The sequence below is a fragment of the Juglans microcarpa x Juglans regia genome, chromosome 3D, assembly GCF_004785595.1.
Source record: "Juglans microcarpa x Juglans regia isolate MS1-56 chromosome 3D, Jm3101_v1.0, whole genome shotgun sequence".
NCBI classification, from domain to species: domain Eukaryota; kingdom Viridiplantae; phylum Streptophyta; class Magnoliopsida; order Fagales; family Juglandaceae; genus Juglans; species Juglans microcarpa x Juglans regia.
The window spans coordinates 1,401,601-1,426,581 of NC_054598.1; the positions used below are offsets into that span (position 1 = coordinate 1,401,601).

Consider the following 24,981-nt stretch of genomic DNA (forward strand, 5'->3'; position numbering starts at 1 on the left):
TATTGTTGTTCATATTCTATGGCTGAAGATATATTGTAAGGGAATTCCTTAGGACCGGTCCGGCATGTATGACTTTCACCATATTTATCCTAAACCAACAAACATCAGAAAACCGATTTCAAAACAATACCCCCCCTTCGTGCTTCACACCCCCTTTCATCGAGTCGTCGTTACATACCAACTCCCCACCCACGAATCACAACCCCGAATAGTACCCCAGAGACCATTTCGGGGGGGCAGGCCATTTGTTGCAATCCTTTAACGATAATGAAAGGTAGTGCAGATAGTAGTAGTCACTCCAATCAAGAATGACACCCTTTTCCACCCCAAGTCGGCTACCATTCCCTTCATAAGTTTTTAGTGAGTTAGCATAAACGTGCTTTATCTCCATTAACAAGTGAAAAAACTTGTGCCAAACCTTTCGGGCACGGTCCAGTAGTTGGGGATTAACTCCATGGTTGAGGATTTGGAAGAACCCCCACTTTCGACAAGCCTCAGATATTTGGCCAAGTATGGTGGCACAAAGATCATCATCCCCGTCCAAGCCTTGAAGATCGATGATTGGGATATTAACATCGTTAGCAGTAGTTTGTTTAGCTACCCTATTTCAAGTGGCGGCTTGATGTATCGGTCTGGAATCATTGGTACTTCACTTTCGGACAAGGATTGGACGCAGACTATTGGCTCGGGCCAATCTACCGAGCAATTCATGATGTTTTAATTAAAGTACGTTTGGCTTCCAAGTTAAGGAAAATATATAGAAGTCTTGATCCACAGAGAGAGATATTGGCTGGGTGCATGTGAGAGGGATAGACGTTTGAGAATTGAGAGTAGAAGTTAAAGGAGTTGGGACAAGGTGGAGTGGTGGAGATGATATGGACGTGAAATGTAAGGGGTTTTTTTCTAAAGCGTGTGGGAGTAGTGACCGTGCGAGAGTTGAAGGTCGTGTAGATTTTTGTTTTGGACGGTGCACAAAGACCAATGAAGCAGCGAGGAAGATAATGGTTTTGGGTGGTGCAAATGAGAAAGGGGCTAGCAACATATACGACCACGACCTTGATTCTCTGTAATCTAGCGTATTTCTCTTTCAATATTTTTTCTTACTTGTCTTAAGTTGAATGGATGATTGTTTTTGTGGGATTAACAGTCGGACCGCTAGGAGCAGCTCTCATATTGTAAAAATTTTACTATATATCAGTTATTATTTACCTCTATATATGATATATATATATAATTTTATAAAATATGAGATATAAAATAATAAATATTGATCGATGAAAATATGGGAAGTATACGTTGTTCGGTTGAAGTATTAATAACCCTTGACCCGGAAGGATAATAAGCGTACTGTAGTTGCACGTGGGTTAGGCTGGGGCCCGTGAGCTAGTTAAGGAATAAGAGATAGTGTTCCCTCCCACCTAGTCGTACTCGAGGAGTACTATGATTTAAGGCCCATGTTCGGCCTAGTCTACACTCCTATAATGGTGGCTTGATGCTTCCATAGATGAATTGTTCCCACTAATATTTCATCAATGAATAGTCTCTTCGTCTTGTACTAGAGATTTGTATGGAAATTCGCCTTTATTTAAATGAGAAGGCTTCCCCCCTTCCTCGCAGTACTTACTCTGTAGTACCATCACAAATTCATTGATTGCATATAGGGTTGTTGTACGTACATGACTTAAACAAAATTATTTATGTAGTTGAAGTTTTTATTCATGTATTAAAAGATTCGGCTTCGTTTGTATTTATAATTTCTTTTAATTCATTTTAATTTATTATTATAATTTTTTTAAATTTTAACATAAAATATAATAAATAATTTAATTTTTTTAAATTTCAAAATAATAATAATAATAAATAATATTTTAATAATATTTTATCAACTCAATTCAATTCAACTCAACTCATTTTAACATCTAAACGTATTCTAAAATCTCATACGATTCAGACACAAAATTTTTAAAGCGGAAATTAAAAATGATAACTCAATGGTGAGGACAGAACCTAGAGTAGAGGTAAATTGATATGAATCCAAAAGCGTGCCATATTCATATCTGCATTGTAATTGGGCATCAAGGTGGCAAGTAATGGGGTCTTGTTACACACTTCCTCGAATCTGAGTGGAGGGCGACAGGCGACAGCATAATCTGTCAATCTGTCTCACGTCAAAGCCAAGAAAAACTCCCGCCAACTACGCCTCACCGCCAACGACGCGTCACGGCCATCCCCCCCCAAACGCCTCAATTCAGAGCTTGTACTGGCGAATACAGACATAACATTAACCTGCCTAACACTGCAGCTTCAACAACAACGACAAAAAAAATAAAAAGAAAAAAGAAAACATAGACGCACGCACCTGCGGAGAGTGGAACTAAGAAAAGTCTCCTCGTCAATCTCAGAAAAGAGAGAGAGAGAGAGAGAGAGAGAGCCTCCCTCCTCTTGCAGCTTCCGGTGTAGACCGAATAGAAATAAGGAGATGAAAGGTAAAGCGAAGAGATCCAAAACAAATCTAGGGTTACCAATCGTCATCCTCATATGCTTCCTTTTCTTCGTCGCCGGTTTCTTCGTTTCCGCGCTTTTCTCTCAGGTCTTTCTTCTCTCTAACATATGTGCGTGGTAGTGTAAATTTGTGTAGTTGTTTCTGGTGCTGATAATGGGTTGGATCGCGTTGACAGGATGCGCCTAGGGTTAGACCGAGGTTGAGGACGCTTGAATTGGTCGAGGAGATTGAGCAGGAGGGGGAGCTGGGTTCGATGCCACACGGCGACACCGGAGGAGCTTCTATTGAATCAATTCCTTTTCAGGTAGGTAGACTCGTCTGATCAATTAAACTTTGATGCTTGCGATTAATGTTAGATTAATTTTAAATTGTTTATTATTTTATTTGAATCTAGGATGGATTCCGATTACGATAGTGGAACGATAGAAGTTGTTGGATGAATGGTTCATTCTGTTGCGAGACGTTCGCGATTAAGTTTTGTTTGGGTGATTGTTTAGTTTGATATGAATTATCCTGTTATTTTTACCTATATAAATATATATATATATATATATATCCTGTTATTTTCTTTTTGTTCTATGGAAGCATTCAATTACATTTTCAGTCGTCGATGGACACTCAATCTCGATCCAGTAGCCTGTAGCCTTTTCTGAGACGAGGCTACTGAACCGAACCGAGCAAGTGCTTGGTGGGACTTGCCATATTCCAGAAAGTGATTACAAAGTTACCATCCTGTAAAAGATGTTTGGAAATTAAGAAGAAAAAAGTTTAGTCAATGCTTAATTATGATCTATTGTTGAGAATGAGATATAGAGTTCCAGCCACCTGGCTCAGGTAGTAGAGGGACGAATTAAATTGGATCAAATTTGTAAACGTCGTTCTAAGTAGCATAGAGATAGATCAATTATGGGTCTAAGGCCTTGGCTCAAATTATAAAGAAGCGTGGTAGGGTAGCACTTGGACTTGATTTCCAATATTTTCCAATTAAAATTGGAAGTTTACATAGATGAACCAGAAATTCCAGGGAAAAAAGTTTAAACAGAATACAAACAGAACACTACTCAAAATGGAAATCTGAATGGGGTCATGTTGAGGATGAACACATTATATGGGAAGTTATTTGCTCGAAAAGGCTTCTAAGAGTCTTGATCTTATAATTAGTTAGCATTGGAAGATGAGAAATTGTAACGCAACATTGTCCAAGAGATCACTTAGATGATTTTGCACTATGCTTCTTCTTTCCCCCAATTTCATTGTTGGCCTTTCTATTATTGGATGCAGGTTTTAAGTTGGAAACCACGAGCTCTGTATTTCCCAAATTTTGCAACAGCCGAACAGTGTGAAACCATAATTAAGATTGCAAAGACAAACCTAAAGCCATCACTTTTGGCTTTGCGAAAGGGGGAAACTGCTGAGAGTACAAAGGGAACAAGGACAAGGTACCTTAATATATAGCAGATCCTACTTTATGAACCATATGTTGGAACATGTCAGATGAATGAGTATCCTAGATTTTTGTTTCTCTAAAAATGATTAATTTGTATATGGATAGTAGCTTTTAAATAACAGTCCCTAGTAAACTAGTACCTTTTGTGTCATATTACTGGCCTGGATCCACCTTTTAGATCTCACTACCCTGTCTTGTTTATACTTTTACATTCTTCTGCGCAAAATCTCAAGTGCATTTGCATCATATGTTTACTAGAACTAGGTATCATATTAATTATATCTGCATCGATTAATTTCCTGAAATTTTACTGTGTATTTGCATCAAAGATTTCTGTATGATTCGACAGCCTCACTTTTTTATTTTTGTAAATTTCACCCACCTGGCAACAGCTCAGGAACATTTGTTAGTGCATCCGAAGACGAAACTGGAGTCATGGATCTTATTGAGCAAAAAATTGCTCGGGCTACAATGATTCCAAGAACCCATGGTGAGGTATGTTTTATTGTCAAATTACCATTTTTTTAGTAACAGTTCTTTTCTTCTGGTTATGAAAGTGTTGAGGTGGTCATTCAGAGGCTTAAAGATTTTATTGTATATACAGCCTTACAGGTCTGGATGCTCTACTTCCAGTTTTACTGATTTTTTATTTCTTTTAATTTTTATATGAGAAAAAAAGTTAAGCTACAACTATCTCCCTATTTTGCATGTGGCGTTACTTGAAAATGTGGTAGCTTTCCACTATTTTCTTCACCCTTCTATGTCAACGAGGGAAAAGATTGTAAAAGATTTGGCAGGACTAAACTTGTGTATGCTCATAGCCAATTAACTTTCAACCTAAAAGGAATTGTGCTTTTATAGTTTTCATTTGATATTATATTTCTGCCTTTGCAATCTATAGAATCAACTCTGGCCTATTTCAGTTCTCACAAAATTTTTTAATACTATGCCTTAGCATTGAAAATTTAAAAGAGTTAAATATTTTATTACTGTTCAATTGAAATATTTTCTGTTAGTAAGGGTGCACATCAAAATCTCAGGCATTCAACGTACTGAGGTATGAACTTGGGCAGAAGTATGATTCTCACTATGATGCATTCAACCCAGCTGAATATGGCCCACAACAGAGTCAAAGGGTAAATATCTCCATCATGGCTTTATTGTTTGTATGGTTGCTGATTTCTGGCATTATTTTTTTTGTCTGATTGAAATAAGAAAATGAAAAGTTTTAATTTATTTTATCCTTTCATTGATTACATAGGGACCTTGACCACATACTACAAATTGATTTTTCAATGGTTTGCCCCTACATAAATAGCCTGGCACCAGAAAACCAAACTGAATGAAAAAGAACATTTTTTTTAACTCTACCCATTGGATCAGTCACCTATCCAATTACAGATTCCTCGTAAACAATTTGGAGTAGGATTCAATGGTTTATGGTTGTACCCAAATGGAATGTCATAATCTATGAAACTTAGATGCTAAATGTTTGATAATTTTGATTGATAGAACCAGCAGTTGTGCTTGTGCTTTCTCTCATCTTATTTTATCACTTTTGGAGAAATGCTTAATGCATTGCGTTTAGGACCGTAACTTCTTTTCAATCTATCAATGCAACCTTGGAAATCAATTTTAGGAATGTGCAAAAGATAAATCAGTGATAGCTGACATCATTTTTAACTATGTCTCTACTAGCTGAATCTTATGGTAGATCTGTCTGATGAGAAATTATTTTTTAGCTGACATCCCAAAAGTTTGCTCTGATTTTGAAAAAAAAAAAAAAATCCATCGTTTCTAGTTGTTTATGACTGATTTTTTTATTTTTGATTAAAATAGATTTCATAGTCATCCTTCTTTTGTTTCGTATTTTGGTGGCGAAAGCATTTCTTCTCATCTTTGCTTTGGACTTTGTTTCCTTGCCTGATGTTCAAGTGCATTCTTTATACTATAGCCTTGTACATTTTTACAGATTATATGCTAGGATTTGTATTTTCAGCAACTTATATATTGATCTTTCCTTGGTATGCTTTTACACACAGTAGCTAGAATGATATGTGAAACTGATCAAATGGTAGCATTTGTCAAAGTGCATATTGTTTTAGTTTCGTTATTTTACCTTTGTCACGTGTTAAAATACTCTTCTGCGGAACTGCCTGTGGTCTTGATTTAAGTTGAACTCAATTTCCCAGGTTGCTTCTTTCTTGTTGTATTTATCCAATGTAGAAGAAGGTGGAGAAACCATGTTTCCTTTTGAGGTATATAAGAAAACTTATGTTTTATCTTATATTTTCTCAGGTCATTCATCCCTTCTAATATGGTCATCCTGCTCCTTTGATTGCAGAATGGCTCAAATATAGGTACAGGCTATGATTATAAAAAATGCGTAGGTTTAAAAGTGAAGCCACGCCAAGGGGATGGCCTTCTATTTTATTCAGTGTTTCCAAATGGAACAATTGATCGGGTAACTATCTTTGCTTCAAATTGTACTCGATGCATGTGCGTTTGTCTTTCCTGTTTCTATCAAAAAATGATCAGGAGTATTAAAGCTCCCTTTTGGATCTCCAGAAATTGTAGAAGTTCTCTCTCGCTCTTAAATTCCACCCTCTTTAAGTTGCAATCACTAGCTCTCCGCATTTTTATGTTGAGTCATACTCTATACTGCACCCCCTTCTCACTGCCATCCCACTCTGGTGGTGTGGCACAGTTCTCAACCTTGGATCAGATCTTTTTTGTTTTGTTTTTGTTTATAATGGACACTGCATGAGCATTTTGGAATAGATTAAGAAAAACAAGAGGGATTGGAATGGGGGTGTTGTCTATAGCATTCCCCTCCCCCCCCCCCCCCCCCCCCTGCGGGGGGCAGAAGCTTGACTGTATTATAGAACGCAAAGAACCTTATCTGTTTGTTTCAGTTGTCTCAACGGAAATTGGCATTTGAGTTTCAAGCTTTGCTCCTTACTATTTTACTATTTTCTAAGCTCACTTGTAATTCTGGCTGTACCCGTGTGGTTATGTTTGCAGTAGGATTCATTTTCTACTTTTTTTTTTTTTTTCCTTTCTATTTTGGCGGTTGGTAAAAGATGGATAGCTGGTAGTGACCTAGGGGAGAAGAAGGGGAGGGAAAAAAAAAAAAAAAAAAGGGGGAGGGGGGGGGGTTGTGGGGAGCTCCTTTCTACCATCGATACTGAATACAAATAGGAAAAGGTGTGGGGATGCGAATGCTGGAATAGAATGGTAATGAGTTTTTGGAACTAAAAATGACCATTGGGAGCTGGAATAGGCTTTTAGTTTATGTTGTTTGGGGAGTAAGATGAGATAGAATTTTATGAGTAGTAGTAAGATATTTTGTTAATAGTAGTGCAATAGTTTGAATTGAGTATTTTTTGGATTTTGGAAAAGGAGAAAAAAAACTTGAATAAAAATTTTTTAAAGTTAAAATATTGTTATAATATAGTTTTATAATATTATTTTTGTTTGAGGATTTGAAAAAGTTGAATTTTTTTTATTTTTCTGTTTGAGAGTTTGGTAAATTTGTAATGTTTAGTTTGAAAATGTTTGTATTTGAATTACGTTTGGAAAGAATATGAAATGAAATGAAAATTTTGGGATGAGATTTATTTCCAAACAAGTCATAAGACCTGCCCCTCTACCACATGAGCCAAGTCCCAGGAACTTGTTTCCTTCGCCCCATTCTAATTAACGATCAAACAAAGCTTTGAGTCGTATCTTCACTTTTGTGGTTTCTTCTCTCTCTCTCTCTCTCATCTTCATTCTCTTAACTTTTGTCTGCAGACATCTCTTCATGGAAGCTGTCCGGTGATCAAAGGTGAGAAATGGGTGGCTACAAAGTGGTTGAGAGATCAAGAACAAGACGACTAAAGTATTATTTTTGTTCAGCTTTCATTTTTGTTTCCAAAATTTTAAATATAATGGTACGGATTTTTTAAAAGGTCAGCAGTTTGAAATTGTTAATCACCATACGGTCATCTGCTAGCTCTTCACATATACACCTTTTGCGTACCTATTTTCTAACAATGCCAGCCATGGCCGATTGGTGGAACAATTTCGATGAATACACGTAATATCTTGCCATCCTAATATAATTTTTGTGGTACAATATTTTAGATTGTCATACTAATATAGTAATGATACCCATACAATAAATACATACAATAATTATGTTTTAATTGTGAGTGTTCTATCTACAAAAAAATTACATAAAAAGTAATTTTACAAACAGATGTGACATGTCATCTTGTGAGATTGTTTTTGTGTAATCTCTTTGTGGCCTAAGTATTTTCCTTTTAATAAAATTGTGTTATTTTTATAAATTATTTTATAAAGATATCTCTGATTTAAAACATAATTGTATAAAGTGTTGTGAAAAAATAGTATAAATCATTCACATAAGTAAGGTAATTAATTTAGACAAACTTGGAGAGTCAGATGAGATGAGAATTTTGTAAATAGTAGTAAGATGGTTTTGAGTTTATATTTTATGGGGTTTTGGGAAAAGAGAAAAAATTGAATAAAAAATATTATAAAGTTAAAATATTGTTATTATATAGTTTTTTAATTATTTTTGTTTGAGGATTTGAAAATGTTGAATTATTTATTATTTTTTGTTGGAAAGTTTGAGAAAGTTGTAATGATTAGTTTGAAAAATTTGTAATGATTAATTTGAAAGTATTTGTTTTTTAGTGATATTTGGGAAAAATATTGGATGAGACAGAGATAAAAACTTTTTTCAAACAAGCTCTAAGAGTTTTGCTACTCATTATCTCCACATTCTATATAAACCATACTTATTTTTTATTTTTTATTTTTATTTTTGTATTCATAAACTAATTGATTTTTCTACACATCATTCAAACACCATATATTGGGGGTAAGAGAAAAAAATTAAAAATTAAAAAATTATGTAAGGTGTGTGATCCGAAGATGATGAGTAAAATCTTTCTTAATTTAAAATAATAGGTGAGATTTTAATAATTTAATGTCATTATATTCCAAATTATTTTCAAGTGAGAAATTTTATTCATCAATCATTATTCATAAGGTGGGGTGTAAAATAATAAATAATAATTAATGAGAAAGTTTTTTCTTTTCAAATACTCTTTTTACTTGCCTAATCTATCACAAAATCATTAGTAAGAACGAGATGAGATTGCTTCTTGAGGCTTAAAGAAAGATTTTACTCATCATTTTCACATCATATATTATACATAACTTTTTTAATTTCTTATGAATAATGTTAGATATAAATCTCAAATAAACAAGTTCTGTACAAATTTTTTGTAAAAAAAATAGGTCCCACTAATAAGGAGTAGTTTTTTTTTTTTTATACTTTTTTACAAGAGCTTGCACGAGGTTTGTTTAGTTGGAACTTGTATTAATCTTTTTTTTCTCTTACTAAATATGTGGTGTATGAAGGATTTATAGAAGAAATTAATTAATTTAAGAAAAATAAAATAAAAATAAATATGGCGCGCGGAGCAAAATTCAAATAAAAAACCTATTTATACACTCTGGAAAAGCAACTCGATGTGACCACGTGTCATTATCCGTCTTGCGTCCCCGGACATCCGAAGCATCCACGCATAACATAACGATAAGATACGCACTTCTAAGGACCGTTGAGGAACACTCAGAGGCCCTGTAACGGCTACTTTTTTCAAACAAAAGCGCGAGAGACGGAAAAAAAAAATCCAGTACTGATCCCGTTCTCGATTTTATCTTGCAAAATCTCGTTCTCAATTTCTGCATTCTACAATTCTCCTTTCCAACATTTTCCTCTATATTCTTTCCCTATCGTATATTTAGATTACAAGGGTTCGCTATGGATCTCGGCTGCTTGGACTTGGGTTGCGTCTCTGTGTCTGATAAGCAGGGCACTGGGGCCGCCGTTTCCTCGGATAGCAGAGACGACAATGTGAGCGAGAATACCACCGCGAGGTCGAAGATCGGAAAGGTAATAAATTCTTTAAATTTCCATTTTGTAAAATCAAGAATATTACATCTTTGTTGCTTTCTTGACTTTGATTTTTTTTTCCTTCCCATTTCTTGATTTGTATTTTCAAATAAGATTGAATCCGGTTCCTGTTTTGTTTGGTGTTTGGATATTATTGACGAACAATATTTCGGCATTGGTTCCTTCATTCCTTTTTTTTTTTTTGGGGGGGGGGGGGGGGTGTTTAGGCAAGTTTGAGATCACGAATACCTGAGCAATCGAGTATCATGTATTTCCCGTTTGGATTTTACCGAATTCGAGTTCTAAATTCTAAGGCTTATGATATTCTATACTAATAGAAAATTAAATAATTAAACTCATCATTCTCATCCTCTTAAGTTTTTTAGACAAACATATAACTTTTTTATCGCTCGAAATTTAGCGAGTTCAAATTTTTACCAAAACAAACTGTTTTGGACTGGTTTTTCCTCTTTGTTGTGACTTTTCTCGAACACTCCGTTTTATTTTTTGTTCTTTTTTGTTTGGTTCTGAACTGCATGACTGAACTCCAATATAATGGGTGTTTCCCATTTTTTTTTTTATGTAAGTAAACATTTTGTTTCTTTTGGATCCTAATAAAAGCAAGATCCACAATTACGAGCACGGCATAGCCTTACAATAACTAATGAATTTCCACGAGGGAAGAGGAGTATTAGGGAACATATATAGACAAGCTCATATTATTACTATCATCCCACGGTTGTTAGATAAATAGAAGGGATTTCTTTTTGTTGGCCTTTTGATTTTGGAGATTGATGGGGGAGCGCATACAAGTTAATATCATATTCAGTACAAGAGGTACTCCAGTGACCTGTCTTGTGGATATTTGTGGTGGAGATACTGTTTCTCGAGGGAGGCTAGTTCTAAAGACTAGGGTGTTTTTGGTGGTAGAGGCAAGCGCTGTTTATGGTGGTGATGCTGTCTGATTTTCGTTGTTTTGAGATTGGGTCTGATGTTGTATGAAATGCAGTATCTTTGTGAGATCATTTTGCAAATTTTTTCTTATTTGTTTAATCAGCCGTTTTCTTGAATCTAATAATTTCTTCCTCTTTTTTTTATTTTTTTTTGGGTGATGGTGCAGAATAAATTGTTGAAAGAGACTGGGCAACCAACATCAAATGCTCTTAACAAATTTACTTCACAAATCAAGAAGCCACCTCACCGTAAAAGTTCTCCTCTCAACTGGTTCCCGCGCAAAAAAGTGGACTCCTACTTAAAGAGGAAAATAAAGATGCTGCAGGTTGTGCAAATATGATTTAATCTTCCCTCAGACCGCCCCTTTGTTTTAAAGTTACTAATATAACTAATCATCTCAGGAAGTAGATGGCATGAATTTAACACTTGATGAAACCCTTGGTGATTCTAATCCACATTACTCAAGAGTCCTAAGAGAAAAAATGGCAACAAGAGAAGCCGCACACAAGGCAATGGAGGCTCGAAAAGCTGCTCTGGTGGAAGCATCTTGGTGTCGAATACTACATGCAGCTAGGTAATCCTTTCATTTGAGATGCGTATATTTTAATAATAATTTTCTTTTGGTAGCACATAACCTTTGGTTATGTATCTTCAGGATCCAAAGCAAAGAGGCAGAAACCCAGTTGCTGAAAGCAGAGAAATCTGCAGCTGAAGCTTTTGAAGCAGCAACAGCCATAGGAGTTACCATGTATGACATACCGAATTGCCCGCGGAAGCCTTGTCAAATAGAGACATCCTCTGTTGATGGAGGAGGATCTACAACTTATAAAGTTTCAGCATCTTTTGAAACTGCGTTTGAGGTGGATAAAGGAGTAGCTGCAGCAGTCAAAACTGCATTAACTAGGGTTGCAAATTGCGCCACTTTCAATAAAGATGAATTTAAAGAACTTCTACGAAAAATCAGTCAGAACCCAGATACAGGTGAAAATAATCAGGAACTATCAGAATTTTCTTCGGAATGTGAATCTGAGTCAGGGTCAGAACTTGAAAATGCATCTCAAAATGATGGCTTTAGCGCTCAAGACATTGACTGTAAGCTGCCAGTTCCAGAGATGAGACAGAGGAAAAACAGGAGAAGACTATCTTTAGAAAGATTTAATTCAACAAAGCTTGTGGAGATGATGCTTGAGAGGCTCAGATGTTTGCAAGAAGATGAACTTTCTTCTCTTGCCACTATTGTTGCAACCTGTGGTTTAAGTGCTGCCTTAGCTGAAGTACAAACCAGCAAGCTGCATGATCCAGACTCTGCTGATTATAGCTCCACTGAGGCACCTAATTTTGCGCAAAGAATCTCTTCTGTGGAAGCAGGAAACCTTGAGTCTTTCATGGATGAACATAGAAGAAGGAAGCAAATTGACTCAGAACTCCCAAGTCTTGACAAGTTTTTGGTTAAGCGCATGTCGAAACTTGAAAAAGAGGTTTGGGAAGCAAAGAATTGCAGAAGGAATGAGTCCAAGGAAGGAGGAATCAAGAATAATTCTTTTACCATTGAGAAAGTGCTCGAAGAGGCAAATGATAAATCAGGAAGAGATTTTGAAACGAAGGGTAAGAAGTTGAACAGTGATAGAACTTCATCTGAGGCTGTTCCTGATTTGGGAACTATACTAGTTAAGCGTTGCTCAAAACTAGAAAAGGACATTGAAGAGTCCAAAAGGAATAATGAAAAAGCATTTGAAATGAAGGGCAAAAGACTGAGAGGAGGGCTAAATGTGGTTGGTGGTCAGACAAGCCGGGATGTTTCAGAAGTTCCAAGCTTAGATAAGTTCCTAGTGAAACATGTCTCAAGACTTGAAAGAGAGGTCCAAGAAGCAAAAAACAGAAGAAAAAATGAACCGCGTAGAGGCAGCTTAACTATCAGGAAGACAAAAGTTGATTCCTTTGCTTCAGATGAACAATTGGAGAATATTCGATTTTCTGAAGGAGTGGAGGAAAAAGAAAATGCTGACTTGAATAAGGAAGTTTTTAAAATTTATGAGATGGAACAAAAGAAATGTAATGTAGGTGCCGGTGAGTCTTCATTGCAGATTGGACAAGTAAATCTCAGAGCTACAGAATCACTCCACCAAAAGAAACAGGCAGGAAACAATGTTACAGATTGTGAGAGCTTAGACAAAATTTTAGTTGAGCATGTCTCCAGGCTGGAGAAAGAGAAGATGAGTTTCAGTTCGAAGGAGGAAGTGGTGGAGGTGAAGTCGAGTGAAACAAGAAGTCGTTTGCATATGAATTACGAAGGTGGTCTTGACCAAGTTTTGGTTAAGCATAAATCAAGACTTGAGAGAGAAAAGATTGTTGCAGCTCAGCAACCAGACAACTGGATTAGACCCTCTGTAGCTCGTAGAGAAGCAAGGGAGAGAGAGTTGCAAGAAGCGTGGGGAGGAATAAGTTTAGGGAACTCCATGAAGCCCCATCTCTCGAAACTTGAACGAGATAAGGTACATTCTTTCTCAATGAAAAATGCTTGCAATTTCGTATTTTTCGTTCTGGGGATTTCATTATACTGGTCCTGCTATCGTCTCAAGTGTTTCACCATTTTTTTTTTTTTTTTTTTTTGCACAGGCTGCTTGGATTAAAGCTGAGGAAGATGAAAGGAGAAAAGCTATGAAGGGCATGTAGCTTCTTTTATCCATTCTCATTTTTGTCAGTGTGTGGACTTCGCTATTTTCAAAATCCAACCAGCTTTTCATTTTATTTTTTATATTCTTTTCAATGATCTTTGTTGAAACTGCTATTGAAGTCCGCACGACTCAATTGCTTTTTTTTTTTTTAATGTCAATAGTGCTCTTGACATCTTATTTATGCAAATATATATGCATGGAGTTTTTGTTTCCTTGAGCTATTGAGGGGTTTTATTAGCATACAAAAACCCAGGGCTGGAAGAGAACCAGAAACGAGAAAACAAAAATTCATTCACAAAAACATATCACGATAGAGAGAGCGAAGCATGTTTTTCTTTATTCTATTGTTCTTCACGATATCCCTCTGAAACGGGCTACTGCTCGTGCCTGTGTTGAATCTGACCTGAGCTTCTCTCCCCTCCCTATCCGCTCCTCATTCGTTATGAATGGGATCAAGGTTTATCAAGTTTTAACAAACATCCGAATTACTTTGGTATTTGCTTTTGCATGTCAAAAGCCTGCCGAACAGAGCGAATGGATCACAGTGAAAGAGTGCGAGGCTCCTGCAATCTGTTTTTAACTTTTCTCTTTACACAAACAGAAAAATGAAGGGAAATTCTAAATAACGTAGTGGGCTTGGTGGCGGCCTTACACATGTGAGAAGGAGAGAGAACTCAATACTTGCAGGCCTAAGTCGGCCCAATTTTGGAACCAACAATAACCCTTTATTACATCGGGCTGAACCAAGTACAAATTCAGGCCCAGTAAGAGATATTGGTGGCCCACTGACCGAAGATTGAGGCGTTAGAAAAGCTCAATTCCTCTCAATCTTCACTTCAAAAGGTGGAACTTGGAAGCTTTGACTTTGAGCAGAGGAAACAAGGTAGCAGCTGGCTGTAGTGCTATAGGGACTCTCGCTTTTTGGTACGAAATATTCCATTCTCAGCACTTGGTCCATAACTCATTATTACCATATGAAAATTTTATGTGGTGCGAAAAGAACAAAATCTTGGGCTACTTGTATTACCACCAATCTAGGATCATGATAAAATCTTTTTTTATTGTTAAATAAATAGAAACAAGGAAACTAATAATAAAAGCAATTGTCTCTTAAATTCAATTTATCAAAAAGTTTGGATACACCTTCTTAATATGTCTACAATCAATTTGGAAGTTTATTTGTATAAACTTTTTTTTATGATTAAAACATTTCTCATATCTAATATTAAAAAAATTTTAATTTTAATTTTTTTTTTAAATCAATTTTTGCAATATCAATGTTATTAAATATGATAACTGCTACGTACATAAAAGATTATATAAAAATAAACTTACAAATTAATATAGTTTCATAAAATTTGTTAGATTTACTTTTTAATAAAAATAATTTTATAATTTATCGTATCACATTAAATTATATTAATTTATAAATTTAATTTTATATAATTATTTTATATCTAAAATATTTCTCATTAAATATATATATATATATATATATATATATATATATAATCCTTGGACAGTTCTGATCTTACTTAGTCAAACAGACTGTAGCGGTGATAATAATTTAGCAGCCGCCTTCGAGGTCAAACTTTGAATACTGTATTCCTTTGGCTTTCATATGGATTTTATTACCGATCGTGTAAAATAAACAACCTCCAACTGAAATGGCAAGGCCTGATTGATTGCAAGAGCGGACTTTTATTAAAAATTAAAAATCTCGCAGGGAGTTTGGTGAAATTTTGAAAATGTTCGAAACAACTTTACTAGGTTTCAAAAGACAAGGTGAAAGGTGGGGTGGTTTTCCAACACCCCCCAAGTCGAGGGCAAGTTCTCCCACTCAACACGGCAAAGCGTCTCTGTCACGACCAACGCGTGAAGTCCCCATCCCCTTCCCATTGGCTGGACTCCCTTCTCTCTGAAAGCATCATGTGCGTTTTGACTTGACTCACTCTCCCACTCACCCCTCTCTTCTCTGACTCCCGTACCACACGGAAACTCACATTTTCGTTTCTGTGCTTGCTTGTTGCTTTTCTTTCTTGGCTGCTCTCCGATCTCCCAAGTTCTCCCATTTGAATTATCTCACGGTCTTACCCTTTTTCTCTGTCTGAAATGGCTCCTCGTTCCCTTTTCTATGTCCTTGTTCCGTTTCTTCTCTCTCTCACTCCCGCCCTCTCGACTAACTCTGAAGGTACTCTCGATCCATTTGCTTCTTTCTTTTTGTCTCTTTAGGGTTTTGAATTCATGCGTTTGCTCCATACGGTGCCTGTTTGGTTGCTGAGAAACCGCAGGGAAAAGAATCGGAAAAAGACAAGAAAAAAACCGTTTGGAATCTTGAATTTCCTGTCATGAATAAGAAAAGGAAATTAGTTGTTCAATTATGAACGCTTGGTCTCCGTTTTCTTACGGATTTTATAACACAGAAAAGGCTTTCCCGAGCATCAAATTTCAATTTCTTTTCTTTTACTTGGGTATGAGCATAGGGCTGCGTTTCATAGTATGATTTTTTTTCTTCTTTTTGGTTTTGGTTCCAGGAAATGCGTTGCATGCTTTGAGAAGCAGGCTCTCTGATCCAACAAATGTGTTGCAGAGCTGGGACCCCACCCTGGTCAATCCCTGCACCTGGTTCCATGTCACCTGTGATTCCAACAGCCACGTGATTCGCTTGTAAGATTCCTTCTTTTATGTTAATACCGAGTTGTACAAGACTGTTACATGTTTTTGGTTGTTTTTTTTTCCCGTTCTTGTGAATTCCTGGTTTCATGTTTGTGGTTTATTCCTGCAATTAATTTTTTCTTTACTCTAAATTTCAGGGATTTGGGCAATTCTAACATCTCTGGGGCTTTAGGTTCAGAGCTTGGCGAGCTCAAGCGTCTACAGTACTTGTATGCATTGATCTTCTCTTTTAGCATTTCCAAAAGCTGTTTTGAACTTTCATTTGTGTTGTCTGTTCACCGAGGTAAACTAAGAAAAACAAAAGACCTTATATTTTGACTCTTCTATTTTCTATCGTGTTGCATAAGTTAGCTCAATTCGCATGATTAGATTGTTGGAAAATTAAACGCAGTCCTAGTTTAGCGAAGAAATCTTAATATCAAGTTTCCCCTAGCTGAATATAATTATTAAATGAAATAATTGACTAATTGGGTGTAAAATCTTTAATGGGCTGCAGGGAGCTTTATAGGAATGAGATAGGAGGTAAAATCCCAAAAGCATTGGGTAAGTTGAAAAATCTTGTCAGCATGGATTTGTATGAAAACAGATTTGAAGGTGAAATCCCAAAATCTTTATCCAAGTTGAAGTCACTCAGATTTCTGTAAGTACCAGTATATTTCCATTGACTAGCTGGAAGATTTTGAACTTCACAATTTATTTTTTTGCCTGATTATATCATTTGATATGGTTTGAATTAATGATACAGACGGTTAAGCAACAACAAGCTGACAGGGTCAATTCCAAGGGAGCTCACCAACCTCTCTAACCTCAAAGTTTTGTAAGTTTGATTCTGGAAAAAGAAAAAGAAATGAGTCTCAATTGATTTCCTAATTTCTGTTACTGATTGTATTATACTTTGTGTTTTGAATTATTGATGCTCAGCGATGTTTCGAGCAACAATCTATGTGGAACAATTCCTGTAGATGGCCCTTTTTCCACATTCCCAATGGAAAGGTACCTGCCATCACACCATTCCTTGACCATATCAGATATATATACCAGGCTATTTACTTTTAATAGAGTACTTGAAGATCATAGTGATCTCCTAATTGCCTCTCTTCCCCTATCCCGAAGGCATGGAACAAATCATTGCCTAAAGGATAGCATGAAATGTCTCAAATAACGGAGTTTCCAGATGAGTTACATGTTAGGTTTGGTTATCTAGAGAACGTTAAGGTCCCATGTAAGGACATTAAAATGTGTATTCCCGGCACTCACACATACATATATGCCAGTGAGTAACCAAGACATGATTGTGTTTGAAATTATGTTCACTGCAAAAGGCAAGATGCTACCAACTTAAACCAGAGGGTAGCATGTGCCTCGTTTGAGTCTTGTTGTATACATTACTACGGGCCGCAGAGTTTTGGAAACCATTTCTGATGTCTACTTTCCTTAGGACCAAATTTGGCCACCCATCACACACTCTGCAAAAGATAATCAGAATTTATGGGCAAAGCATGCCATAGTCTAGAATCTCTAGAAGCAGTTGGATACATGGTTTGACTGTGTTTTGCCTCCTGGTTTTGTTTCAGTTTCGAGAACAACAGACTCAATGGCCCGGAGCTGAAAGGACTGGTGCCCTATGACTTTGGATGCTGAAGCTATACTCTTCGATCTTCTTAAAATACTGTAATTCTAAAACTTAATTGTACGATAAAGTAGCAGGATAGAATGCCCAGTTACCATGTCATGTATTTGATGACGGCACTATCTCTGTGGTGTGGGAAGAAGAGTAATGAAAACAAGCAAATGGGATGATTGTGCACTTGGAAGCCTCGTTTATATATTTGACAGGAGCATAGGCCCTTTGGTTTGGTAATATTTACATTGTACTGAAAGATCAACGATCTTCCACAACATAACGAACATACCCATATGAATGAACATCAATCGTTTAAAACTAAGCCACATTAAAGGTTCCCAATCCCTCTTCATTGCATCAAGAACTCCATCAATAAGTAAAGAAAAAAGAGAAATGTTTTAGCCTTATAAAAATAAACGTACAAACTGACTTGACTGGATATGGTACGTTAGATTATAAAGTTATTTTTATTGTAAAATAAATTTGATGTATAATATGAAGTTGTATCAATTTATAGATTTACTTTTATAGAATCTCTTTATAGTTATAATGCTTCTAAAAGAAAATGTTACATGCTCCAAGCGTTAATTATAGAGATCTTACACATGGAGAAAATGTCAGCATTGCCTGGTTTGGTTTGGTAATTGGTATGTGAGATGAAATGAAATTAATTCATATAATCATTACAAATTTTTTAAATTATTATACAAAATATAATAAATAATTTAATTTTTTCAAATTTTAAAATAAAAATTATATTAAAAAATTATATTTTAACAATATTTTTTTTTAACTTTTATTTTATTATCTTAATACGTTTTTAATTTATATATGCTAATTAGGCATGCGGCTTCATCATGTATTTTGCTGTTCGTTTTCAAGCCACAAGAAGGATCTACTACTGAGTCAGTGGAAAGTGATTGGCCATCATCATGTATTTTGCTTTTCTTTCAAATACATTCATATTTTTTTTTTTAAATTACGTTTACATTTATAGGTAAACGTCGCGAATTTAATAAATATAATATATATAAAAAGTAATTTTTTAATAATAATTTTATTTTTTTTAAAAAGTACGCGGTGCAATAAAAAAACAAAAAATACATTCATATCTTTGGAGGCTTCCAGCAAACAGAAAAAATTTATATAGGTCTAAAATAAGAATAATGCTTGACTGATCGAGGATTGGTGATATCTTTTATTATTATTATTATTATTATATTAATTAATAGTTAAAGAATTATTTTTTAATAAATGTTTTAATGAATTTGTGATTTTTATGTTTTTTTTTAAGGAGCGTGTCGGTGGATGGTGTAGCAGCACTCCCAAAATAAATGAACAGAACACGTGGAGATGGAAGCCGTGTGCAAACACCAATTTGAGTTAGGTTTCTTAGGTGTTTCAACGAATATAGATACACGTGGCGTGAAGGTGATGGCAAATGAAAACACGTGTCAAGAATGCGATGGTGACTCCGAAGATTTGGGAAATTTATGTTCGGTTTTAATTGGAAACGAAGGCAAGGGACCTTCTCAAAGAGGATTCCGGCACGTATCAACTGTGAGACTCAATACGTGTACCTGTTTACTCGTACTCGCTGCCTTGCCAAAATAAGTATACTCGCTGCTGTTTCCATGTGTTTTAAAAGAATTTTTAAAATAAAAAATTCAACGCACCACATTATTATTGAGCAATGCTATATAAAATTTTTAAAATAGGACTGCAATACAAGTTTAGTCAATTTTTTCTTTAAAATTTTTTTAAATTATAAAAATATCTCTCTTAAAATGATATTTTTTCTCATTTAATAAAAGGTCTAAATATATAGTCTCCAAATGGAAACTATAAATAGAATTTCTCAATATTATTTCATTTTCATCATATTATGTAAAATGTAACATATTCATCACCATTGAATAATCTTTTAATGAATTTTTTTTTTATCATCTAATGATGAGTAATATGTAATATCTTATTTGAGGGAGAAATCCCCAGAAACCAAGCCTAAGATAAGGTTTGGGCTCAGGCCCACGTACAAGATCTAGGGTGGGCTAGGTCGGCTCGGGAAGTCCAAAAGGAGGGACACAAGGCAAAGTGTCTTGACAAGAGGACGACCCTGACATAGCAGGGCAGCCTGACACCATAGCTAGCCAACCGTTCAAAATTTTGAATACTATACTGGACGTCGTACTGGTTATGGCACTGGAACGAAATATTTCGGTTCTAGTACCGGTACCGTTTCGTATACCATTTCGGATAGTCGATATATGAATAAATTATATATATATAAATTATATTCCAAAATAATATTTGATATATGAATAAATTATATATAAATACATATATATATATTATAAATAACATAATCTAAATTGAAAGTCAAAAAATGAGCTTGTAATTTGAAAAAATGAAAAAAAAAATTAGAGGCCTAAATATCAGTCGGTATGGGTCGAAATATAGGCTGGTATAGGTTGAAATATTGGCCGATACGGCCGGTATTTGAGCTAGTACGAAATATATATAATACTTATACCGAACTAGTGGCCGGTACAACATATACTAGCTGGTATGGTACGATATTTAAAACAGTGTTCGTTAGAGATATCATTGTCCTTGACATAGATATATGGACGGCACAAGAGGACAAACGAGCCCGTTCAAGACCACGTCACATTTAATGGAGCAGGAGCGGGCACGCCATGCCAGGGGCCACGCCGCATTCAATGCATCTTGGGAGTTGGCACGCTGCGACATGCCTCCTGGGTGACAGCGACAACCTTGGTTAGACTTGTAAGATCTGTAGGGAAGCAGGAGGCTGGCAGGGATATCCGATCCCAGTATGAAACCGCACACCTGCCACCATTGCCTCGGAGCTCACCCTGACCAGATATAAATACCATTCTCTACTGGAAAAGGTTACTGACTTACACTCTTGAATATTTCTACATTCATTATCCCTAGCTCTCATTTTCTCTCTTCATCTCCTATCTTGAACTAACTTGAGCGTCGGGGGTATCATGACCCTCGAGCTCCCCCATCCTTCACCTTTTAGGAAAGAGACCGAGACCCAACAATGTGGAGTTGTCTAGGTTGCGAAGTACGACATCAACATTTTATATAGTATGATGAAAGTGAGATGACATTGTGGTGTATATCATTATTCAATTTTTATAAATTTCTTTTAAAAATAAGATATATTATCAAAGATATAATTTTTTATATAAATTTCAGATTTTTTTTTTTTAAGTTTTTTTAAGGCGAGTACCAAGCTCAATTGATACTCGAGTAAAAACGCCCAAATTTCCCACCAACCGGTGAATATACGCGAGTGTATATATAATCGTTGCTAATCCCCGGTCAGTCAGCACAATGCCTTCAAGTCCAAGTTGTAATTTGCTTTCCGCCTAAAAACTCAAGCTCTCGCTCAAAACCCCCATTCAACGATACACATTACACCCACCAAAATGAGCGCCGCTCTCCGGAAAAATGCTGGCATCCACCGCCTGTTCCAGAGCCATCCGATAACCCACCTTAACGGCCAAACCCGAGCTCCCGTTTTGAGGACCCAAACGACGCGGTCTAGAGCTTATTTCCGGTTCCCCGTTTTCCTCAGGCGAACTCGAGAATACGAGCTCTCCCCATCTTTCTTCTCTTCGCCTTTCTCTTCTTCTTCTTCTTCTTCGTCGGTATCGAAAGTTGGTTTTGTGGGGTGGTACTTGGGGATGGTGAAGTCCCGGCCGGTTTTAACGAAGAGCGTCACCTCCGCGCTCATTTACACAGCCGCTGACCTGTCGTCTCAGGTAGTTTATGGAAAATCTCGGGTACTTATTTTGTCTGCTTGTTTCTGAAACCTTCGTTCTGTGTGGTCTCCGTCGTTTAGATGTCGTGAACAGGGAAGGAAGACGAAATAAAATACTTTTGAGGTTGGTTTGTTTATGCGACTGGAAAATGTTCTTTTTCTAAAAAATCGAAAACTAAGGAAATTGACGCGGAAAACACGGTTCCTAGGGTGCTTGATAATACTAAAAAGATGTCAAAATGTTTTTTCCCCGTGTTGTATCGAATGTGTCAAGGATTATTCACCGAAAAGGTCAATCCTTGGAAATTGAAGATCAAGCTCGACCTCAGGTAGATGACTTGCGATTATGCGAAAAGGTCTCTTAAAATCATCAACTTTTCTTATTTTGTTATTAGAACAAATACTGGTTTTGGCGTTTGATATTGCAGGTTGAAATGATCAGATATACCATCTGGACCGATTCTTTTTTGGGTGAATGAGTTGAGCATACAAGATATGGCGATGCACTCAATTTCTTTTTCCATTCTTTTTGGGTGAATCTTTTTCTGTGTTTAAGTTGAATAGTTCTACGCTTGATAAAGTATAACCTTCTTTTAATCCGAGTTTGTGAGTACCTATAGTTTACTCTGCTATGCTTATATGGAGTTCTCCCATCAACTTTTTCTTCAGACACTTTCACTACCATCTACAGAAACTTTTGATTTTGTGAGGATATTGCGCATGGCTGGATATGGCATGCTAATATTAGGACCATCGCTGCATTTTTGGTTCAACTTCATGTCAAAGCTCTTTCCAAAGCGGGATCTATTCTCTACATTGAAGAAAATGGTCATGGGGCAGGCACTATATGGACCTACAATGACTGCTGTTTTCTTCTCTGTGAATGCATGTTTACAAGGTTTGCATGACTCTTTACAAGACTGTTTTTATGATGAGTATTGCTTTTCATATAAGTATATGCACCATTCTCTTGATTTCTATGGCAGTAGCTCAACGTTGATATTCTTCATTTTCCGGACTTTTATATAAACTATCTGATTAGCTGGAACAAATAATTGTTGGGCGTGTAGTATACTTGATAATGGAACTAATACAAATTATGAAAATTTTCTGAGACTATAATAATGGTGCAGGCAACTAGACTGGCCAAGGAATTGAATAGAAATGATTTTCATTTAAGCGATGATATGAAAAAGTGATCGAGCATGGCATAATTATTACAGTCTATATAGTTTCTTGAAGATGAAAGGTACTAACGAATTAGTGACATTCTTTTAAAGGAATTCTAAATATTTGAACTTTTAAATTTTGGGTTATTTGACTAATCTATCCCCAATGAAATCATGGTTAACCTAATTTTGATGTAGTTTTGATATAAGCAAGACGTGATTAGGGGAAGTTGCGTTTGTAAAAGAACTACTACTTTAGATGTCAGGAGATTTTGGGAGTGGAATGTCTCCTGTTTCTCAGGAGACTTGTGCTTATAAATTTGTATCATTCAAGGAAATTGTTGGCTACTGAGAGAGAGAGCTAACATTTTTTTTTTTTTTTTTTTTATCAAGAGAGCTCACATAATTTGTTTTTTGCTAGCAATATTGTGCTCACATAATCATGTCTCAACTATATACTTCATTGTAATTTAAGATTGTCTTAAGCAGTCTCCATGATGTCCAAACAGGTGAAAACATTGCAGAGATTGTTGCGCGATTAAAACGAGACTTGCTCCCTACAATGATCAACGGTGTCATGTATTGGCCTGTCTGTGATTTTGTCACATTCAGATTCGCACCTGTCCATTTACAAGTACGCCCTCCCTTTTCTTTTTCATTTTCCTTCCCCCACCCTTCAGTGTGCAGGCCTGAATGTCTACAGAAAATTGGGGGATGTCAGAGCACACATTACATACTGTGAAAACCTGGTTATTTACTTGTGAATGTGGTCCTTGGTGTTTTAATTTTGACAGCCATTGGTGACCAATTCGTTTTCATATTTGTGGACCGTTTATATGACATACAAGGCAAGCCTAGATAAAGTGAGCACTAACTCCTAGCAGATTGACTCAATAGTGCAATTCTGTTTGGCCATCAGAAGATACACGGATATTTATTTTGACCGCACAGCCTCTGGGTGGAAGATGCCTGTGGAATCATACAAACCAAACTATCTAAGGCGCCTTTGCAGGAATTCAAATGTCATATACACAGCGGAAGCATGGTTGAAGCAGAACATAAGAGCCAACTCCACTTATAATATACGGGGGCAACCAGCTTTTTTCACACTTATGTGGGAATTATTGAACTTTTTCTAGTCGAATCACGTAATTTTTATTCTTTGATTGCCTACTAAGGCTTATGTAAAGCAGTGTATAGATGTTGTTAGACAAATTATATTTGCAGAGAATATGTGTCTCTTAGTTCCGAGTCTTCTGCCCTTACGACTGAAATTACCGTCTTTATTTTGCTTTGGATAAGTATTGCTTTGGAGATTTGCTACCAATGCTACAGTTCAGACAGAATATTTTTCATACTACACCTAAGTCTTGCCTATAGAGTTATATGTTCTTGTTCTTTATCTTAGGAATCCTATATGCCTACATGTGTGACTTTGAGATGGATCTTTAAGACCATTAAATAGTCGCATTATGCCTACAGGTGTGACTTTGGCTGTCTCTCTTTCTTGGGGACAATCTGATATATTAATCCTGCCTCAAAAGTGTATTCTTGTAATGGGGAAGGACATGGAGAAATCGTATGTGCGAAGTATGCTTGCCTCTTGGACAACACCCAAGGAACCCCTTGATAAAATTAATCGACCATCTCTCTAGAATTAATGGTGTTGCATATGTACAGGCGATGAAAGTTAGGACGCATGCGGAAGCGGAAACAGTTTTTAAGAGCCTCTGGATGCCTGCATCAAGCTTATGTAAATTGAAAAATAATGTACCCATACATGATTGTAAGCAGGACTGCCTCACCATAATCAATATAAATTTTTTTTAATAACATGATTGTAAGTATTGTTTAGCCTACGTTTAAAGTCAACTCTGTGCACAGAAGCCACCCTGCCCTTTTGTCTCCCGGAGAGACTGCAGGGAGAAACAGGATTTGAAGTCATTTATCATAACCTGAGATCTTCATATGAGAAATGTTCATAACAATTTGTTTGCATCGGAAGAGATGCTTCCGATACTGCTTCTGTGCTGGAAATTATTATATAGGACCTTCTGTCTAGATGCTTCAGTCAGAATGCAATTTAAAACAATTAAGCAAAGAGCCAGATTGGTGGTTTGGGGGACATGGCATAAACAGTGCCAGGATATAATTCAGATC

The 24,981-nt window shown here is 36.2% G+C and overlaps 4 protein-coding genes and 1 pseudogene across 4 annotated transcripts; 4 read left to right on the top strand and 1 right to left on the bottom strand.

The window, feature by feature from the left end:
* Positions 1 to 100: 100 nt before the first annotated feature.
* Positions 101 to 1,027, bottom strand: LOC121254556 (annotated as a pseudogene).
* Positions 1,028 to 2,408: 1,381 nt separating this feature from the next.
* LOC121254552 (probable prolyl 4-hydroxylase 9) lies at positions 2,409 to 7,928 on the top strand. Its single transcript, XM_041154639.1, has 8 exons — positions 2,409 to 2,590; positions 2,679 to 2,807; positions 3,785 to 3,942; positions 4,343 to 4,445; positions 4,991 to 5,086; positions 6,143 to 6,208; positions 6,295 to 6,414; positions 7,746 to 7,928. Exons 1-8 carry the CDS (start codon positions 2,480 to 2,482, stop codon positions 7,830 to 7,832), a joined length of 870 nt encoding a protein of 289 aa, XP_041010573.1. The 5' UTR covers positions 2,409 to 2,479; the 3' UTR covers positions 7,833 to 7,928.
* Positions 7,929 to 9,497: 1,569 nt separating this feature from the next.
* Positions 9,498 to 13,770, top strand: LOC121254549. Its single transcript, XM_041154636.1, has 5 exons — positions 9,498 to 9,924; positions 11,045 to 11,203; positions 11,280 to 11,452; positions 11,534 to 13,370; positions 13,495 to 13,770. Exons 1-5 carry the CDS (start codon positions 9,793 to 9,795, stop codon positions 13,549 to 13,551), a joined length of 2,358 nt encoding a protein of 785 aa, XP_041010570.1. The 5' UTR covers positions 9,498 to 9,792; the 3' UTR covers positions 13,552 to 13,770.
* Positions 13,771 to 15,326: 1,556 nt separating this feature from the next.
* Positions 15,327 to 18,090, top strand: LOC121254555 (leucine-rich repeat protein 2-like). The gene is made up of 7 exons (XM_041154642.1): positions 15,327 to 15,744; positions 16,088 to 16,220; positions 16,367 to 16,438; positions 16,726 to 16,869; positions 16,975 to 17,046; positions 17,151 to 17,222; positions 17,804 to 18,090. Exons 1-7 carry the CDS (start codon positions 15,666 to 15,668, stop codon positions 17,868 to 17,870), a joined length of 639 nt encoding a protein of 212 aa, XP_041010576.1. The 5' UTR covers positions 15,327 to 15,665; the 3' UTR covers positions 17,871 to 18,090.
* A 3,110-nt stretch (positions 18,091 to 21,200) lies between these two features.
* LOC121254563 (PXMP2/4 family protein 4) lies at positions 21,201 to 24,061 on the top strand. The gene is made up of 4 exons (XM_041154656.1): positions 21,201 to 21,653; positions 22,322 to 22,550; positions 23,331 to 23,455; positions 23,616 to 24,061. Exons 1-4 carry the CDS (start codon positions 21,318 to 21,320, stop codon positions 23,700 to 23,702), a joined length of 777 nt encoding a protein of 258 aa, XP_041010590.1. The 5' UTR covers positions 21,201 to 21,317; the 3' UTR covers positions 23,703 to 24,061.
* The last annotated feature ends 920 nt before the right edge of the window (positions 24,062 to 24,981 follow it).

Bases quoted from the DNA above. Each gene is read 5' to 3' on its own strand.
- LOC121254549 (XM_041154636.1), top strand. From the start codon at position 9,793: ATGGATCTCGGCTGCTTGGACTTGGGTTGCGTCTCTGTGTCTGATAAG. The intron at 9,925-11,044 runs GTAATAAATTCT...GTGATGGTGCAG, and splicing joins CGAGGTCGAAGATCGGAAAG to AATAAATTGTTGAAAGAGAC. The intron at 11,204-11,279 runs GTTGTGCAAATA...TAATCATCTCAG, and splicing joins GGAAAATAAAGATGCTGCAG to GAAGTAGATGGCATGAATTT.
- LOC121254555 (XM_041154642.1), top strand. From the start codon at position 15,666: ATGGCTCCTCGTTCCCTTTTCTATGTCCTTGTTCCGTTTCTTCTCTCT. The intron at 16,221-16,366 runs GTAAGATTCCTT...TCTAAATTTCAG, and splicing joins AACAGCCACGTGATTCGCTT to GGATTTGGGCAATTCTAACA. The intron at 17,223-17,803 runs GTACCTGCCATC...GTTTTGTTTCAG, and splicing joins TCCACATTCCCAATGGAAAG to TTTCGAGAACAACAGACTCA.
- LOC121254552 (XM_041154639.1), top strand. From the start codon at position 2,480: ATGAAAGGTAAAGCGAAGAGATCCAAAACAAATCTAGGGTTACCAATC. The intron at 3,943-4,342 runs GTACCTTAATAT...ACCTGGCAACAG, and splicing joins ACAAAGGGAACAAGGACAAG to CTCAGGAACATTTGTTAGTG. The intron at 6,415-7,745 runs GTAACTATCTTT...TTTTGTCTGCAG, and splicing joins CAAATGGAACAATTGATCGG to ACATCTCTTCATGGAAGCTG.
- LOC121254563 (XM_041154656.1), top strand. From the start codon at position 21,318: ATGAGCGCCGCTCTCCGGAAAAATGCTGGCATCCACCGCCTGTTCCAG. The intron at 21,654-22,321 runs GTAGTTTATGGA...CTTTTTCTTCAG, and splicing joins CCGCTGACCTGTCGTCTCAG to ACACTTTCACTACCATCTAC. The intron at 23,456-23,615 runs GTACGCCCTCCC...TAATTTTGACAG, and splicing joins TCGCACCTGTCCATTTACAA to CCATTGGTGACCAATTCGTT.